The 19,075-nt window shown below is 44.7% G+C and overlaps 2 protein-coding genes across 3 annotated transcripts; one reads left to right on the top strand and one right to left on the bottom strand.

Moving 5' to 3' along the window:
- Window positions 1–1,928: 1,928 nt before the first annotated feature.
- Window positions 1,929–3,456, top strand: LOC125535753 (uncharacterized). The gene has a single exon (XM_048698828.2). It carries the CDS (start codon window positions 2,059–2,061, stop codon window positions 3,199–3,201), a length of 1,143 nt encoding a protein of 380 aa, XP_048554785.2. The 5' UTR covers window positions 1,929–2,058; the 3' UTR covers window positions 3,202–3,456.
- Window positions 3,457–4,027: 571 nt separating this feature from the next.
- LOC125535752 (uncharacterized) lies at window positions 4,028–9,886 on the bottom strand. Of its 2 annotated transcripts, XM_048698825.2 has the most exons (11): window positions 9,697–9,885; window positions 9,455–9,592; window positions 9,184–9,312; window positions 8,549–8,691; window positions 8,016–8,102; window positions 7,781–7,909; window positions 6,676–6,828; window positions 6,264–6,365; window positions 5,431–5,610; window positions 5,273–5,352; window positions 4,028–4,368 (listed from the first exon to the last, which is right to left on the bottom strand). In XM_048698825.2, the coding sequence occupies exons 1-11, from the start codon at window positions 9,770–9,772 to the stop codon at window positions 4,278–4,280; spliced, it is 1,308 nt and encodes a 435-aa protein (XP_048554782.1). In that variant the 5' UTR covers window positions 9,773–9,885; the 3' UTR covers window positions 4,028–4,277. The 2 variants fall into 2 exon arrangements, with proteins under 2 accessions (XP_048554782.1, XP_048554783.1); XM_048698826.2 differs by lacking the exon at window positions 6,264–6,365 and having other exon boundaries at window positions 9,697–9,886.
- Window positions 9,887–19,075: the final 9,189 nt, after the last annotated feature.

Genomic DNA, 19,075 nt, shown 5'->3' with positions numbered 1-19,075 from the left:
AGTCAAAAGCTAGGCAGCGATTCGATTCCGGCGATCCGGCGCGTACCTTCCCGATCGAAAATGTTGAATCGGGTGATGGCAACCGCGACGCGTGGGTCGCTTTCTACCGGCCGCCCATGCTTTTTCACTACTTTGTAGATTGCACTAACGTGTACACGGCCGGTCGATCTTCTGATGATTTCTACCAAAGGTTGGCCGACCACATGGAGCTAAAATACGGTTGCTCCTCCTACTGTCATCGCATGGACACACGCGCAAGATCTCTTTGCATGTTAGCAACACGATCTAGGTAAGGTAGGTTGTTGCTTCGTTTATTCAATTTTTGGTGTGGAAGGTTGCTTCATTTTGTTATTGTTATAATCAGTAAAACTCCATTGCAATGTTACGCAACTTGAGCCGCAATGTTGTCAATCAATGCGGCAGCCCCACAAGGGAAACGCGGCAAGAAGAACACGTAGGTGTGGCTGTGCTTGACTTGATCGGTACTCGCACAAACGCTCGTGAGAAATGTGCTTCGAATATCAACGCAAAGATTTTGGTGCCTCCGCGTGACCAATGAGGTTAGCCAGTCAAGCAATTAATACCGTGAGCAAGAGCAAGCAAAGGTCGGTCGGTCGGCCGATCCATCTCGATGAACATTTTCAACGTTGCAGATGGTCTCGATAGCTACGGTAGGACGACTGCCTCCGATGGCACACCCTGGCCGGGCTGCCGTGCCCCCCAGATAGATGGACCGGGCCATGCACGGACGGTCAAACAACATGATTACATGAACCACGCACGCAACGGGCTGCGTTACGGCGTCCGTCTAACCACCGCAGCTTGAGTTTCACTTTTGCGCGTTGATAATTTTGTGTGAGCTCCACGCGAATAGTTGTAGGGCGCAAAACGATCTTATACCATAACAATCTAGCTAGCTATAGCTAGGTGGGCAGGTTGCCTCGCTTATTTATTTTGGCATACGTCGGAAGGTTGCTTCATTTGTTAAATCAATGAATCTTGATTAGTAGTACCATGTTCACGCAACACATGTTACATTATCACAGCTGCAGCGTTAATCAACGCCGCAAGCCCCACACGAAGGAGAAAAATGCAGCAACAAAGACGCTTGTTCAAGCAAAAAGCGCTTGGAGGAATATCAACAAAAGCAATTCTGCCTACCTGGCCGCGTGCGTACGTGACTTTTAAGTTTTAACAGGTCAATCAATCAACCGATCGATCAATACCGCGAACCGGACCAAGCAAGCGTCGGTCGGTCCGCGGCCCCATCCACCCATGAACAATTTCAAAGCTGCCGATCCATGGCTCGACAGGCGCCGTGCGATTGTCGCCGGTGGCAGCGGCTCGCCGTACGCAACGGGTTCAGGGCGGTACGGGTTGAGCTCGTGCCTGCCTGACGACCACAACTTTAGCTTACCTCTGTCCGAAAAATCTGTACAGGCTGCAGTAAAAGCTCCACGTGAAATCGTACTACGGCGCAGTCGAGTTGATGATGCCGTCAAGCTGAGGCTCAACTCTCAGTGCCCCGTCGCCGTCAGCCCCTGCTAGCAGCTGCCTAGAACAGTCGCCGGACTTGACCCGCACCCATCAGGCGTCGTCGGATGCTACGCGCAACGGAGAAATCCCCGACATGGATTTCAAGGCGCGACGGCGACGCGCCACCGGCCACCAGCCATCCGCCGTCCGGCGTCCGGCGGCGTCCACAGCACGAATTTACTGTCCGCGGTCTCTTCTCATTACTGGTACCGCTGCTGCTGCCTTGCAGTCCAGGCGGGCGGGAGGAAGGTGCAGACGGCAGATGAAAAGTTGAGAGAGGTAACCTGATCCACCCGGAGACCCACCGGCACTGGTCGATCGGGATTCGGGAGTGTGGCACACGCGTCCTGGCCTGCTTGGTTGCTCAGCCCTATAAAACCACCCCATATGCCATCTCCGGTTCTCCACACCACCATTCAGAGGAACCACACCGACACCCCATCCACTTTATCTCAGTTGAGAGGTTTAGAAGCGGTGAAGCACAGGTGCAGCAAGAGCTGCGAGAGGAAGGAGCGAGCAGCAATGGCGAGGCACAGCCTCCTTGCCGTGCTCCTCGTCGGGCTGGTCGCGGCCTCTGGTTTCAGCCAGGCCGCCGCCGCTGGTCGGGGCCTCGCCGAGAAGCTCCCCGAGCCGGAGCCCAAGCCGATGCCGTACCCGGAGCCCAAGCCGGAACCCAAGCCAGAGCCAATGCCTAAGCCTGAACCCATGCCAAAGCCAGAGCCTAAGCCTCTGCCTAAACCTGAACCCATGCCAAAGCCAGAGCCTAAGCCTCTGCCCAAACCTGAACCCATGCCAAAGCCAGAGCCCAAACCGGAGCCGAAGCCGGAGCCGATGCCAAAGCCTGAGCCCAAGCCTGACCCGATGCCCAAACCTGAGCCTAAGCCTGAGCCCAAGCCAGAGCCGATGCCCAAACCAGAACCAAAGCCAGAGCCCAAGCCCGAGCCTATGCCAAAACCTGAACCAAAGCCCGAGCCCAAACCCGAGCCGATGAAGCCTGAGCCTAAGCCGATGCCAAAACCCGAACCGAAGCCAGAGCCCAAGCCCGAGCCGATGCCTAGACCAGAACCAAAGCCAGAGCCCAAACCCGAGCCGATAAAGCCTGAGCCTAAGCCGATGCCGAAACCCGAACCTAAGCCAGAGCCCAAGCCTGAGCCGATGCCAAAGCCGGAACCCAAGCCTGAGCCCAAGCCTGAGCCGATGCCAAAACCGGAACCCAAGCCCGAGCCCAAGCCCGAGCCGATGCCAAAACCGGAACCAAAGCCCGAGCCCAAGCCTTACCCAATGCCCAAACCTGAGCCTAAGCCTGAGCCCAAACCCGAGCCGATGCCCAAACCAGAACCAAAGCCAGAGCCCAAACCCGAGCCGATGCCAAAGCCGGAACCAAAGCCAGAGCCCAAACCCGAGCCGATGCCAAAGCCGGAACCGAAGCCAGAGCCCAAGCCAGAGCCGATGCCAAAGCCAGAACCAAAGCCCGAGCCAATGCCGAAGCCAGAACCGAAGCCAGAGCCCAAGCCTGAGCCGATGCCAAAGCCAGAGCCTAAGCCCAAACCATTGCCTAAACCAGAGCCTAAGCCTGAACCTATGCCTAAGCCAGAGCCCAAGCCTGAGCCCGAACCGAAGCCGGAGCCGCCTCCGAAGGGCAAGCCACCGATGATTGACAATTGATGTGATACTCACATATGACAGCTGAAGGAGGAGATCAACCCCGTCCGGAGCCACGATGTGCTATTTCTAGAATAAGTGGCATAGTATCCGGTTAGCGAGATAGTGATGATGCATCTTTTTGTATTCCTTGTATTCCACCATTCCTTTTAGTTTCTGTTGTTCCATGCACCCATGATGAGTACTACTATCTGTAATTATCATTTGTGTGTTGGTATATGTTCATCTGTGCACATGACTCAGTTGTTCTTTCGTGTAGATACACATGCTTTTATTCGTTTGCATGAAAGACACATTTTGTCCAGCAGACTGCAGTCTATGTTGTTTTCCTTTTGATTTATTTCGCCTCGTGGGTGCACCCTGGACATGCCCCTATTCCTCCACTGGACCGTCTCGAGCGTGTGTTTTTCAAACACGAGCCCGTAAATGCTTGTGTGGTTTCTAGTTAAATTCACCACCCAGCAACAGGTGATGGCAAAAAATGTGCAAAATTTACCTAAAAAAATAGAGATGTGCAGAATTCCCCTAGAATCCTCTCTTTGTCCTCAGTAAGCACTGTATTTTCAGGATTCTAATGTGCGTACCCACCAGCAAACCTCCCACTCCCAGCTAACATCTACAGCATGCCCAACGCCATACTAAATCCCGCTTTACACACAAATTATCTTCTTTTTTCTCAAATACTAAAATATATCTGCAGTTCCACACGATCCCCTACCTAGATGACACTTCTTTTTTGCCTTTTATCCTTTTTTTCTAGCCAGTATAGTACTGCTTAGATTTCACCATGACAAGCGCATTTTTCAGAGTGATTCACGCACACGATATATAACCACAATGGTTCACGGAGACGACATATAACCACAATGTACAGATAGCCATGTTTACACGGTCTACAATATAGCACATGAGATCAGTACTCTTGGACGGTTCAACACAAAACAGAGTCTTAAGCAACGAAACAGAGTCTCAGTCTCTCCAGAGAATAACAGGCACGCATACCTTGGACTGGACATAGGAAAAGAGAATAACAGGCAGGCATGCATACCCTGGACTGGACATAGCAACGAAACAGCGCCTCAATCACTCCAGGAACGTCTCATTCCAAATGGGTGAAGGCACTCCAGCCCCCTGGTGCGAGGAGGATTCCTCGCCGTCTCTTGGGCTTCCCTGCGACGAAAAATATTTTTGGGGTAAGCAATGGGCGGGCGAGACTTCTATATGGCTCTTTTTTTCCGGCCTTTTTCACTGTTCTGATCTTATGAGGAAACTTTAGCACAAAATGAACTTCACACAAAACAATTTCACGATCTGACCCTTTTCAGAAACGCTAAAGACCGTGACGTTGCTGCACTATATGAAAACGCCGAACTAGCTAGCGTTATTGGCCTGATCGAGACGCTACGTAGCAGGGCTGAAACGCCAAAGTTTGTAACGTTGCTGGAAACGCCAATGGGGTGGGCGTTGCTGCCCAAGCATGCAACGCCAAGGGTTGTTGGCGTTTCAACTAGTTTTTCACATTTTTCATTTATTTATGAAGTGAAGCAACGCTAGCTAGTTCGGCGTTTTCAAATAGAGAAGAAACACCACGGCTTGTGGCGTTACCAAAAGGGTCAGATTGTGAAATAGTTTTGTGTGGAGTTCATTTTGTGCTAAAGTTTTCTGAAAGGGTCAAAATAGTGAAAAGAGCCTTTTTTTTCCAGAGATTGAACAGAACAAAGGCATGCACAGGGCACCAGGACAAGGTGCTCTCTTTCTTTCCATGGATTTGAGAACCAGAGCTGTAGCTCCAAACTCACTCTTAATAGATCTTAAATCATTAAATCCGCATGATGCCCGAGTTTAGACCATCAAGACACAGAAAACACTTGCACTCCAGAAGGACTTCGATCTACGTACCACCTCTGTTTCTAAATATAAGACGTTTTGGCAGTTTAAATTGAACTGCGAAAACGTCTTATATTCAGGAACAGAGGGAGCATATAAGAAATAGTTCGTCCTTTTAGGGGACCAATCAAGCAGGTGGGACTGCACAAGATTCCTCGCAACATGGAGACATGGAACACACAATTACCTTAAAGCGTTAGCCATATCCGCATTTGTAGGGTCCAGTTTCAAGCCAGCTTCGAACGTCTGAGCTGCTTTTCCATAGTCCTGTGAGTAGACACCGGAAGATGATCAATTTCATCATGGTCACGAAAGAATAGCCGTAACAAATTTATTCTGGTTTACCTGTAGCAACATAAAGGCTGCTCCTAGTCGATAGTAACCTTTGGGCCAAAGAGGTCGTAGCACTGTGCACCTAGCAGCGTCGGAGAGAGCCTCTTTTCCTATTCCCGCGTGCAACATACAGAAACTCCTATGTGCTAGCAGGTTTGCAAGACCTTTTGGACTAGGCTGAAAACTCATTGCCTACAGTAGACCAATCACATGCAGATTTTGTTACAAGGTAGTAGTTTGCATAACACAGTAACAACATTTTCACTGACCCCACCAACATTTCCGATAATCCAGATCGAGACAGAGAGAAACCATTCACTTTTATGAAATCAGTATAACATTTCTGACAGAATTTTCACGAAAGATACATGGAAAATGATGCTGATTTTTTATGAATTAATATAGATAACTCCGGAATTTTAAATACCTTTGAATGTTCACACGGTTCCTCTAACTAAAACATAAGCAGTTCAACTCCAAAGCAGGGTTTTTTTTTTTGTGTGTGTGTGTGGCAATAGCAACTGCGAGCATAATCCAGACTGAATTTTGAGGACAAACAGTGCAAAACAACTGTTATAATAGCATGCAGCTGTAGTTCTAGATACTGTGGTTCTAGATACCCTTTGTTTTAGATACAGTGCAAAACACAGACTGCCCTTTGTTTTAGATACTGTGGTTCTAGTCTAGCTGCAGCTTAAACAGTTAGATTAGGACACTGAACAGTTTGACAGGGATTGAACCTTTTGGGCGTGTTCAAAATGTGAAGTGTCTTGCTAGATAACAATGACAAGCACATGTTTAATTGACACCGTAACTATCATAATCATCTAGGCTCAGTGACTCACACAAGTATATAGGTCTCCTGCTATGATATATTCCTTTCTCTTAAAAGCCTCTGTAGCTTGCAACTTTAGTTCAGCTCTTTTCGCTTCACATAGATGTATATCCTGATCAAAAAATATTTTTGGTCAAGACATATATACAGCACAAACACAGAAAAGAAGCTTCACTTAGAATCTTAGTTGACCCTAACAATGACATTAAAACTTTCTCAAATGTGGGGCGCTTATAAAAAAGGCAGCCCGGTGCATGTAGCTCCCGCTTGCGCAGGGTCTGGGTATGCATAACATTTTTCTGTTATTATAAATATCAATAAAAATCATGACTGCAGGAGCAGAGCAACAGAAGAATGGAAGACGACTAGCCATTGTACATAATATTATGGAACTGTAAGTGAGCGGAAAAGGAACTACATACCCTCGGCTTCAAACCGAAAGATTGCACATGAGAAATAATTCCATCAACACTCCAATCCGGCAATCTTGAAATGGGAGAAGTTAAAGGAAATAACATCGCAACCATATCCCATCTGGCTTGGAGGGCGGCAATTTCGATTGGAGTTGTACCAAACTGCAGGAGTAAATGAGATGGCTGATTTCATGTTCGATCATCATTAATACAAGATGGACTATACTAGCAGAGCATTTCAACATTGATAGTTACAATTCCAAGTCTACAATTTCAACCAAATGGCTAGATGGGCTTTGAGCAAATCAAAACGCGGGAACAAACAATGGAATAGTCTTGTCCATACCTCTCCACTAAATTCGGGAAATAAAGCTAAGATTAAATCCTATAAAAATATTAATTCTAATCCCAGACTAATATGTTTCTTATACTGCATTAGTTTGTCAAAGCAGAATAGAGAGAGAATGTGCCATCGACACAATAGAAGAATAAGTCTTTGAAAGCATCCTGTGTCTATTTGACCAGGCAATGAAGAAAACTGGAGAATTTCTCCATTGACAATAAATAAATTCATGAAAGTCCTGCAAGGTACTCCGCTGCCTCCGCAAAGAGATAATTGCACAGGATGGTGATTTACAAAGAATTCCTCCTAAAAACAAGGGGAAAAAAGAGCAGAAAAGCCTATGCCCGTCTTCCTTGGGCAGCAATTGGTAAGTTCAACACCTGGGAAGAACTGCAGCCGATATGTGCTGACCAAGGCGGTGCAAAATGTTACGATATGGTGATCTGCTCCATTGATATTACACAGTAAACATGTTGGTAGGAATACTTTTCCCATGTTCTCTGTAGACCATGCATCACGTAGTAACAGATATGATTTACCAAAACAATGTGTTTCCTCAATCCTCATGCATGAATAAAATATTCCCAGCAGCATGGGTACAGTTGATGTAAAAGAAGCGGCTGAGCACATTTATCCTAATCTCTCAACAGCCTAGAACCTAACATGTCCCACCGAGGCACAACCATTCAGCCAACTACGAACAGATAATACGCATGAAAGTAGACCATGAAGGCAGAGGGGGAGAAAACAATACAAGACTCAGTGACTCACCCCATCATCAATATCTGGGTTAGCGCCAGCATCTAGTAAGCATTTCAGGGTATCAGATAAGCCATTGCCCGCTGCTATCATCAAGTAAGTAACACCAGTATAGTCAATTTTATTCACATCAGCGCCAGCCTGTGTAAATAAATTTTAGTTTCATCTGAGTAAGTGCTTGAGATGTCAACTGCAGAAAATGTAGACTACACTAAAGGAAGCTCCATAAACGAGAAAGATTACTGACCTTAATGAGTAGCTTCACACATTCCAGTGATTCAGAAATCATGGCCAGCCTTAACGGGGTACTATCAAGGCGGAAAACCTTATTGGGCTGTGGAAAGTAGAAAAACCAATTTATTCACTTGCAAAAAAAGGAGTAATGGGGAAATAAAATAAGCACATTGTGTGTGTGTGTGTGTGTGTTACACATATTGGCATTTCTCAACGCACAGAAGCATACATTTTTTTGATTTAATTATAAAAATTAGACAAACATTTAGAGCACCTGTGAGAAAATAAGCATGTTTCATTTCAGGAGAATTATTTATGGTCAAACGACAAACATTGTATATATGTTTTGCTTTGTGCCAACATAAACAAACTCTTTCGGTTCAGATGATTGAGCCCAAGTACTAACAGACAACAGTATTTCCACTTCTCATTACATTGCATGCATGATAGTTATGAACTGGAGATAAAGCCGCTTAGGGCCTTAAGAAACCAACCAGGATTTACTTTTGCACAGCCCAGAAGAGAAGGAAGAAAGTGGTGACTTACATCTGCATGATGCTGCAACAAAATATTCATCGAGCCATCTTGACCATTAGTAGCGGCAACATGCAATGCGGTCCCATACACAGAATCGAAATGATCCACATCAATTCCAGTTGAAAGCAGCAATTCCACTATCTCACATTGTCCTAGAATACAAGTTTGTAGAAAAAATCAGCAAGATAAGCTTATTTTTGCAAAAAGAAAAAAATGTAGACACTTGCAAATGTTTTTTTGAATTGTACACTTGCAAATGTGATAACCGCCAGTTACCAATGATCATGTCCAGGACCAAGTTTAGAATATTTGACTTCTAGCTAGTTGTTTTTGTATCTAAACATAGGCAGTAGCTAGCAAAAATCATCGATTTGTGAGCAAACAAGAATAGAATTAACACTTGAGAGTGACACGGTGTTTTCTCTCCCGAAAATCGATCTGTGAGCAAACAAGACTAGAATTAATTAACACCAATTTACTTTACATTCCAATCCTCAAAGTTGCCGTACAGAAACTCATTGTTTCTGCTTGTTCCACCGTCCAAATCACATATGTCTGAACTTGGTGAATACTAGATGTCAATAAAAACATATGGCAGGATGGAAGTTGAACAGGCTGCGCGTGTGGGAGAGGCGAGGGGATACCAAAACTTGCAGCAGCATGAAGAGGTGGCCACAGGGCACCAGCTAAAGTTGGATCAGCACCACGATCCAGAAGATATCTGGTGGTAGCAGGCGTCCCATAAGTCGCAGAAATGGCCAGAGGAGTGTCACCTGCAACAAAACAAAAGAACCAAACTAACCTGGGATTACTTACTGGGCCGGGATGTGATGTGCACTTGTGCATCTAGCCGTGGTCCTGGGAGGTGCAGCAGAATTGACGCCAATAGATCCAAAGGGAACCGGACTAATTAACCTGTGAAGGTGCGCTGGTTGACATCGACGCCGTGGTCCTCGACGAGGCACCTACACATGTCCAGCCGCCCTTCCATGACCGCCACAGTCAGCGCGCGCGCCCTGATGCCGACGTCCGCCGCCACGACGCCCGCCATCTCTGCGCACATCACGTGATCGGCCCAAATTAATTACCATCACCAAGGAAGGAACCCTAAGGGTAGGGGCAGGAGCTAAAGGATGCGGTGGGCTGGTTGTTATTACCTTTGAGGAGGAGGAGGTCGCCATCGAGAACGGCCTGCAGGAGCGGGTGGCGAGGCTCCGTCGGAACCCCATCCATGGCGGCACGGGCAAGCGGAGAAGACGGCGGCTCAGCAGCACAAGACTCTGACTCCAGTCAAGAGAGAGAGAGAGCGGTCGCAGTCGCAGTCGCGGTGGGGAAATGCCGCAGATGGAGAGTGGCTTTTAATTTGTACACCCCTCTGCCCATTTGATTTCTTTTGCTGTTCCTTTTCCCTGTAAAGTTAAAAAAAATTAAGGTCAAAAGAAACGCTCCTCCACTGTTTAATGCACCCGCAATGAGTAGCGTTGTCGGAACGTGCTTTTTCAGGGGGCGCTTGTCATGGTGGGGACCAGCACGCGGAAGGCGCGGGGAGGCGTCGTCATACACGCGGAAGGCGCGGGGAGGCGTCGTCATACGTGGGAGAGGTGGGGTGCCCATGCAAGCACGAATGGCAATGACTACACACATGGTACATGATGAAGAGGCAGGGTCCATCGGCGTGACATGCTTTTAACTTTTCCTTTTCCCGTGTAATGTTTTAAAAAATAAAAGTTAAAAGAAAACGCTCCTTCACTGTTTAATGCACCCGCACTGGGTAGGGTTGTTGTGACGCGCTTTTTTCGGAAACGCTCCTCATGGTGGGGTCCAGGCATGCGGGGGGCGCGGGGAGGCATCGTCGTACGCGGTAGTGGTGGGGTGCCCACGCAAGCATGAGTGACAACAGTTGGCTACACACGTGGTACGAGATGAAGAGCTAAAGCCCACCCGCGCAACATTTTTTTAGCTTTTCACTTTTCTCGTGTAAAGTTAAAAAAATGAAAGTCAAAAGAAAGCACTCCTCCACTGTTTAATGCACCCCCTTGGATAGGATTGTTGGGACGCGTTTTTTCCGGGAACGCTCGTCATGGTGGGGCCAGGCACGCGGGAGGCGCGGGGAGGCGTCGTCGTACGTGGGGGTGATGGGGTGCCCACGCAAACACGGGTGACGACAGTTGGCTACACACGTGGTACGGGATGAAGAGGCAGGGCCCACCGGCGCGACATCTTTTTAACTTCCCCCTTTCCCGTGTAAAGTTTTAAAAAATGAAGGTCAAACGAAAATGCTACTCTACTGTTTAATGCATATGGACTGGATAGGGTTGTTGGGACGTGCTTTTTCGGCGAACGCTTGTCATGGTGAGGGGCAGGCACGTGGGAGGCGCGGGGAGGCGTCATTACGTGGGAGTGGTGGGGCGCCTACGCAAGCACCGATGCCAATAGTTGGCTACACACGTGGTACGGAATGAAGAGACAGGGCCCATCGGCGTGACAATTTTTTTAGCTTTCCCCTTTTCCATGTAAAGTTAAAAAAATGAAGGTAAAAAGTAAACGCTCCTCCACTGTTTAATGCACCCGCACTGGGTGAGGTTGTTGGGACGTGCATTTTCAGGGAACGCTCGTCATGGTGGGGGCCAGGCATGTGTGAGGCGTGGGGAGGCGTCGTTGTACATGGAAGTGGTGGGGTGTCCACGCAAGCACGGGTGGCAACAGTTGGCTACATCGTGGTACGGGATGAAGAGGTAGGGCCCACCGACGCGATATTTTTTTAGCTTTCCCTTTTTCGTGTAAAGTAAAAAAATGAAGGTCAAAAGAAAACGCTCCTCCACTGTTTAGTGCACCCGCACTTGGTAGGGTTGTTATGACGCGCTTTTTCGGGGAACACTCATCATGGTGGGGGCCAGAAACGCGAGAGGCGCGGGGAAGCGGCGTCGTGCGTGGAAGTAGTGGGGTGGCCACGCAAGCACGGGTGGCAACAGTTGGTTACACACGTGGTACGGGATGAAAAGCCTGGGCCCACTGACGGACACTTTTTTTGCTTTCCCTTCCCGAGTAAAGTTTTAAAAAATGAAAATAAAAAAAACGCTCCTTCACTGTTTAGTGCACCCCGCACTGGTAGTGTTGTTGGGACGCGCTTTTATGGGGAACACGGGTGGCAAGAGTTGACTACACATGTAGTACGCGATGAAGAGGTAGGGCCCACCCGTGCGGCATTTGTTTAGCTTTCCTTTTTTCATCTAATCATCTAAAGTTAAAATAATGAAAGTTAAAAGAAATCACAAGTCAGACTTTTAAGAGTTCAAGTTTTGAAAATTCTCAACTTCAATTTTTTTAGCATTAAAAATGTGTTTTAGTTCCAACACATATCTATTGGTGATGTATACAAAATAAGAAACAAACAAATTACTGCATCTTTTGACATGTTATTACATAAAGCAATGTATATGTAGAACTATTGTCATGTTTTTTTGGAGATAATGTGTAAATGGGTTTTTTGGTAACTTGACCACGTGGATCTTCGAGCACAAATACGCTCCTTCACTTGTTTAATGCACCCATGATGGATATGGTTGTTGGGACGCATTTTTTCTACACAGTCATGTGGGGCCAGGTGCGTGGAAGGCACTGGAAGCCGTCGTCATACACGGGAGTGGGGGGGGGATAGGGCACGTCAGCAACAGTTGGCAACATACGTGGTACGAGATGAAGAGGTGGCGCCTACCTGTGTGGCATTTTCCAGCTTTTCCTTTTCTTTTGTACAACATTAAAAAATGAAGTTAAAAGATATAACAAGTCACAATTCTGAAAGTTCAAGTTTCAAAAAATCTCAACCTTAATTTTTTAACATTAAACATGTTTTTTAAAGTTCATTTTAAATATCCAAATGTTCAAAAATCTAAAACAAAATTTTCTGAATTTTATGAAAGTGTCCCAAAGAAAAGTATGGATCATGTGCGCCATTCAAAAAGTGGAACGTACACATTCGTAAGAATCGACCGCATGGGCTACCTGGCACATGATATCATAAAATCAATGTATATGTGGAAATATTGTCATGTTTGTCTTGGAGAAAGTGTGTAAATGAGTTTTTTTGGTAACTTGACCACGTGAACCTTCAAGAACGAAATCGCTCCCCCACAGTTTAATGCACCCCCGGTCAAGCATGGGAGCACATTGGGTATGGTTGTCCGGACACGCTTTTTTGCGGCACACTCGTCATGGTGGGGGCCAGGAATGTGGAAGGGGTCGGAAGCCTTCGTCGTACGTGGGAGGGGTGGGGGGAGTGGGTACACAAGCACGTGCGGTAACAGTTGGCTACACATGCGGTACCGGATGAAGAGGTGGGGCCTACGCGTGTGACATTTCCAACTTTCCAGTTTCTTGTGTAAAGTACAAAAATTGAAAGTTAAAAAATATCACAAGTCGGAATTTTTTTCAAGTTTCGAAATATCTCACTTTAATTTTTTTAACATTAAAATATCTTTAAAGTTCATTTTGAATATTCAAATGTTGAAAAATCTAAAACAAAAATTCCTGAATTTTCATACATGCATTTTATGAAAGTGTCCCCAAAGAAAAGTATGGCTCATGTGCGCCATTCAAAAAGTGGAAAGTACACCTCGGTAAGAATCGACCGTGTGGGCTACCAGACACGTGGTAGCACAAAATTAATGTATATGTAGAAATAGGGACAATTGCATTTTTGCTCCTAGTTGGAACCTACCCACGGGTTTTGCCCTTACTTTTCGACTCTGCTCAATTTTGCCCTTAGATTTGCCCCCGAGGTCGCCCGAATGCCCTTTGACCAGTACTTTGAAAATTCATAGCAAATTCATATGAACTCGGAAAAATGCAAATAAGATATCAAAATGTTCAGAAGAACATTACCTTTATGTGCATCTCATTTGCATTAAGGACATAAGTATCGTTTAAACTACCCGAGGTTATTAATGTTATTAACATTATTAAAAATCAAAAGGTATAAAAATACTTTTTTCAATAATAAAAATTACATGCAAATGTAGGTGATGTTTTCTGAACATCCTGATATCTTTTTTTGCATTTTTTTGAGTTCATATCAACTTGTTAAGAAGTTTCTATGAAACTTCATAACAAGTTGATATGAACTCAGAAAAATGCAAACAAGATATCAGGGTATTCAGAAAATATCACCTACATTTGCATGTAATTTTTATTCCTGAGAAAAGTATTGTTTACACCTTTTTTATTTTTAATAATGTTAAAAACATTAATAACCTTAGGTAGTTTAAATAGTACTTTTGTCCTAAATGCAAATGACATGCACATAAAGGTAATGTTTATTTGAACATTTTGATATCTTATTTGCATTTTTATGAGTTCATATCAATTTATTATGAGTCTTCAAAGTATTGGTCAAACGGTCAAAAGGCATTCGGGTGATCTCGGAGAAAAATCTAAGGGCAAAACTGAGCAGAGTCGAAAAGTAAGGGAAAAACCCGTGGGTAGGTTCGAACTAGGGGCAAAAATGCATTTGTCCCGTTGACAACCCACAAGTATAGGGGATCGCAACAGCTTTCGAGGGTAGAGTATTCAACCAAAATTTATTGATTCGACACAAGGGGAGCCAAAGAATATTCTCATGTATTAGCAACTGAGTTGTCAATTCAACCACACCTGGAAACTTAGTATCTGCAGCAAAGTGTTTAGTAGCAAAGTAATATGATAGTGGTGGTAGCGGCAACAAAAGTAAAGACAGCAAAAGTAATGTTTTTGGTATTTTGTAGTGATTGTAACAGTAACAGCGGGAAAGTAAATAAGCGAGAACCAGTATATGGAAAACTCGTAGGCATCGGATCAGTGATGGATAATTATGCCGGATGCGGTTTATCATGTAACAGTCATAACATAGGGTGACACAGAACTAGCTCCAATTCATCAATGTAATGTAGGCATGTATTTCGTATATAGTCATGCGTGCTTATGGAAAAAACTTGCATGACATCTTTTGTCCTACCCTCCCGTGGCAGCGGGGTCCTATTGGAAAACTAAGGGATATTAAGGCCTCCTTTTAATAGAGAACCGGAACAAAGCATTAGCACATAGTGAATACATGAACTTCTCAAACTATGGTCATCACCGGGAGTGGTCCCGATTATTGTCACTTCGGGGTTGCCGGATCATAACACATAGTAGGTGACTATAGACTTGCAAGGTAGGATCGAGAACTCACATATATTCATGAAAACATAATAGGTTCAGATCTGAAATCATGGCACTCGGGCCCTAGTGACAAGCATTAAGCATAGCAAAGTCATAGCAACATCAATCTCAGAACATAATGGATACTAGGGATTAAACCCTAACAAAACTAACTCGATTACATGATAAATCTCATCCAACCCATCACCGTCTAGCAAGCCTACGATGGAATTACTCACACACGGCGGTGAGAATCATGAAATTGGTGATGGAGGATGGTTGATGATGACGACGGTGACGAATCCCCCTCTCCGGAGCCCCGAACGGACTCCAGATCAGCCCTCCCGGGAGGTTTTAGGGCTTGGCGGTGGCTCCGTATCGTAAAACGCGATGATTTCTTCTCTCTGATTTTTTTTCTCTCCGAAAGCAAATATATAGAGTTGGAGTTGGCGTCGGAGGGCATCCAGGGGGCCCACGAGGTAGGGGGCGCGCCCTAGGGGGGGCGCCCCCACCCTCGTGGACAGGGGTGTGGGCCCCCTGGTCTTCATCTTTGCAAGGATTTTTTATTATTTTTTCTAAGATGTTCCATGAAGTTTCAGGTCATTCCGAGAACATTTGTTTTCTGCACATAAAACAACACCATGGCAATTTTGCTGAAAACAGCATCAGTCCGGGTTAGTTCCATTCAAATCATACAAGTTAGAGTCCAAAATAAGGGCAAAAGTATTTGGAAAAGTAGATACGACGGAGACGTATCAACTCCCCCAAGCTTAAACCCTTGATTGTCTCAAGCAATTCAGTTGACAAACTGAAAGAAAGAAAGAAAGACTTTTACAAACTCTGTTTGCTCTTGTTGTTGTAACTATGTCAAGCCAGCATTCAAGTTTTCAGCATAGATCATAACTAACCACATTTGCAATAATTCTCAGGTCTCATAATTACTCATATCAATAACATAATCAACTAGCAAGCCATAATAATAAATCTCGGATGACAACACTTACTCAAAACAATCATAATATGATATAACAAGATGGTATCTCGCTAGCCCTTTCTGGAACCGCAAAACATAAATGCAGAGCACCTTTAAGGATCAAGGACTGACTAGACATTGTAATTCATGGTAAAAGAGATCCAATCATAGTCATACCCAATATAAATTAACAGTGATGAATGCAAATGACGGCTGTGCTCTCCAGCTAGTGCTTTTTAATAAGAGGGTGATGACCCAACATAAAAGTAAATGGATAGGCCCTTCGCAGAGGGAAGCAGGGATTTGTAGAGGTGCCAGAGCTCAGTTTTGAAATAGAGATAAATTGTATTTTGAGCGGTATACTTTCATTGTCAATGTAACAACTAAGAGATGACGATATCTTCCATGCTAAACACATTATAGGCGGTTCCCAAACAGAATGGTAAAGTTTATACTCCCCCTCCACCAACAAGCATCAATCCATGGCTTGCTCGAAACAATGAGTGCCTCCAACATACATCAAGTCCTAGGGGGAGTTTTGTTTGCAATTAATTTTGATTTAGTTTGCATAAAGCATGGGACTCAGCATCCTGGTGACCAGCCATTTTCTCGTGAGTGAGGAGCAAAGTTCACTCCTTTTGAGAATAACCCGCCTAACACGGAAGATAAGGACAACCTTGGTTGATACATGAGCTATTCAAGCATACAAAACAGAATGTTTATTTGAAGGTTTAGAGTTTGGCACATACAAATTTACTTGGAACGGCAGGTAGATACCGCATATAGGAAGGTATGGTGGACTCATCTGGAATAACTTTGGGGTTTAAGGGATTGGATGCACAAGCAGTATTCCCGCTTAGTACAGGTGAAGGCTAGCAAAAGACTGGAAAGCGACCAACTAGAGAGCGACAATAGCCATGTACATGCTTTAAAATTAATAAACATTGGATGCAAGCATGAGTAGGATATAATCCACCATGAACATAAATATCGTGAAGGCTATGTTGATTTTGTTTCAACTACATGCGTGAACATGTGCCAAGTCAAGTCACTTAAATCATTCAAAGAAGGATACCACCCCATCATACCACATCATAATCATCTCAATAGCATGTTGGCACACAAGGTAAACCATTATAACTCATAGCTAATCAAGCATGGCACAAGCAACTATGATCTCTAATTGTCATTGCAAACATGTTTATTCATAATAAGCTGAATCAAGAACGAGGGACTCATCATATTTACAAAAATAAAAGAGGTCGAGTTCATACTAGCTTTTCTCATCTCAGCCAGCCCATCATATATCATCATAATTGCCTTTCACTTGCACGACCGAATGGTGTGAATAATAATAAGAGTGTACGTGCATTGGACTAAGATGGAATCCACGAGCGTTCAATAAACAGGAGAAGACAAGGCAATATGGGCTCTTGGTTAAATCAACAATAATGTATATAAGAGCCACTTCAATAATTTAATTATGGTCTTCTCCTACTGACCCCAAAGAAAAGAAAAGAAATAAAACTATTTACACGGGAAAGCTCCCAACAAGCAAAAGAAGAACGAGAAATATTTTTGGGTTTTCTTTTTAATTATTACTACTACAGCAGAAAAATAAACTACTACTAATTTTTTTTTGGTTTTTCTTAAGATTTAGCAAACACACAAGAAGAAAGCAAGAAAAAGAGAATAAATTAGCATGGATATTACAGTGAAAAAGTATGAGCACCGACATTTAGCAATGAGTGTGTGTGAATATAAATGTAATGTCGGTGAGGAATACGTACTCCCCCAAGCTTAGGCTTTTGGCCTAAGTTGGTCTATGGCCACGACTGGCCTGGCTGATACCCATAGGTGTAGCTGGGGTTGTACTGTGACGAAGAATAGTTAGGATCATACTGATGTGCAGCAGTTATCGCCTGCTGAGCTGCAGCGTGGAGTCGAGCTGCCTCCGCTCTCCTCTCGTACTCTTCTGCCTCCTCTCTGGTAATAACATATCTTCTTTTTGTCTGTGAATCAAAGAAGGCAGGAGCAGGGAGAGTAATAAGGAAAATACGTCGTTTATCAAAAATTAAACGATATAAGAGAGGTGATTCAGGCCTCTCGACAAACTAGTGCGAAGCCATAGAGTTATAATCCAAATATGCAGGAGGCAACTCCGTATCACCCTCACGAATGTCTATCTCAAGAAAATGAGCTAAACGGGTTGCATAAATTCCTCCAAAGAAATCTCCATTATGTCTATTATGGTGCAACCTACGAGCTACAATGGCTCCCATATGATAAGATTGGTCTCCTAACACAGCACTCCTAAGAATGCTAAGATCAGGGACACACATGTGACATGCTTCATCCTTAGCATTTATGCATCTACTGATGAAGAGAGCAAAATAATGTATAGCAGGAAAGTGAATGCTCCCTATGATAGCCTGCACTATATCTCTAGATTCCCCCACAGTTATACTAGCAAGAAAGTTTCTAAATTCAGATTTAGGGGGATCCCTAACACTACCCCATGATGGAAGTTTGCAAGCAGAAGTGAAATCCTCTAAGTCCATGGTATAAGATTTGTCATAGAGATCAAACATGACTGAAGGAGAATTACGCGAAGATGAATACTCAAACCTCCTCACAAATAAACTTGTGAGATCATGATACTGGGGGCATTTGTTAGCCTCAAAATCCTCAAGACTGGCATTGCGCAAATACGCTTTGAATTCTTCTTTAATTCCCGCACGGTCCATAAAATTTTCCGACGGCCATTCGCAAGGCCGTACTGGAGCGTCTCTTGGTGGATCCTCGTCAGCATCGCGCATAGCAATCCTGGGTCCTTGCTTCTTAGAGGAACCACCTTGGAACATTTTCCTAAGCATATTGTTTTTCTCTGAAAAATTCTGAAATTTTTAGTAACTTCAAACAAAAGTGAACCAACTTCAATAAAACTGATAGCAACTACTCCTACAAGTGCCTAGAGCCTATATCAAGCATTAGAACTACTTAGAACCATATAAATTTTACATGCAAGCTCAAGAACATGGTCACCTATGCAGCACAAATTTACAAAGAATAAAGCACTAGAACAAAAATTAATTGGACCAATGGAGGAGTCACATACCAAGGAACAATCTCCCCAAGCAGTTTTGCGAGAGGTGCTTTGAGCAAGGAGATCGAAAATCACAGCAAAAGTGGCTGGAACTCGTGCTTGAGTTGGTTTTTCGGGTTTGTGTGAGACATAGGAAGAAGATGGGTGCTGGGATAAGTGGAGGAGGGCCACTGTGGGCCCACGAGGCAGGGGGGCGCGCCCTAAGGGGGGGGGGGGCGCCCACCACCCTCGTGGCCAGGTGGCAGCTCCTCCCACGGTAATTTTTGCACAGTAAATCCTCAAA

This window comes from Triticum urartu, chromosome 2A (genome assembly GCF_056163025.1).
Source record: "Triticum urartu cultivar PI428250 chromosome 2A, HENAU_Tu73, whole genome shotgun sequence".
NCBI classification, from domain to species: Eukaryota; Viridiplantae; Streptophyta; class Magnoliopsida; order Poales; family Poaceae; genus Triticum; species Triticum urartu.
Note: the sequence above shows the minus strand (reverse complement) of the source record. Positions and strands in the feature narration are given on the sequence as shown.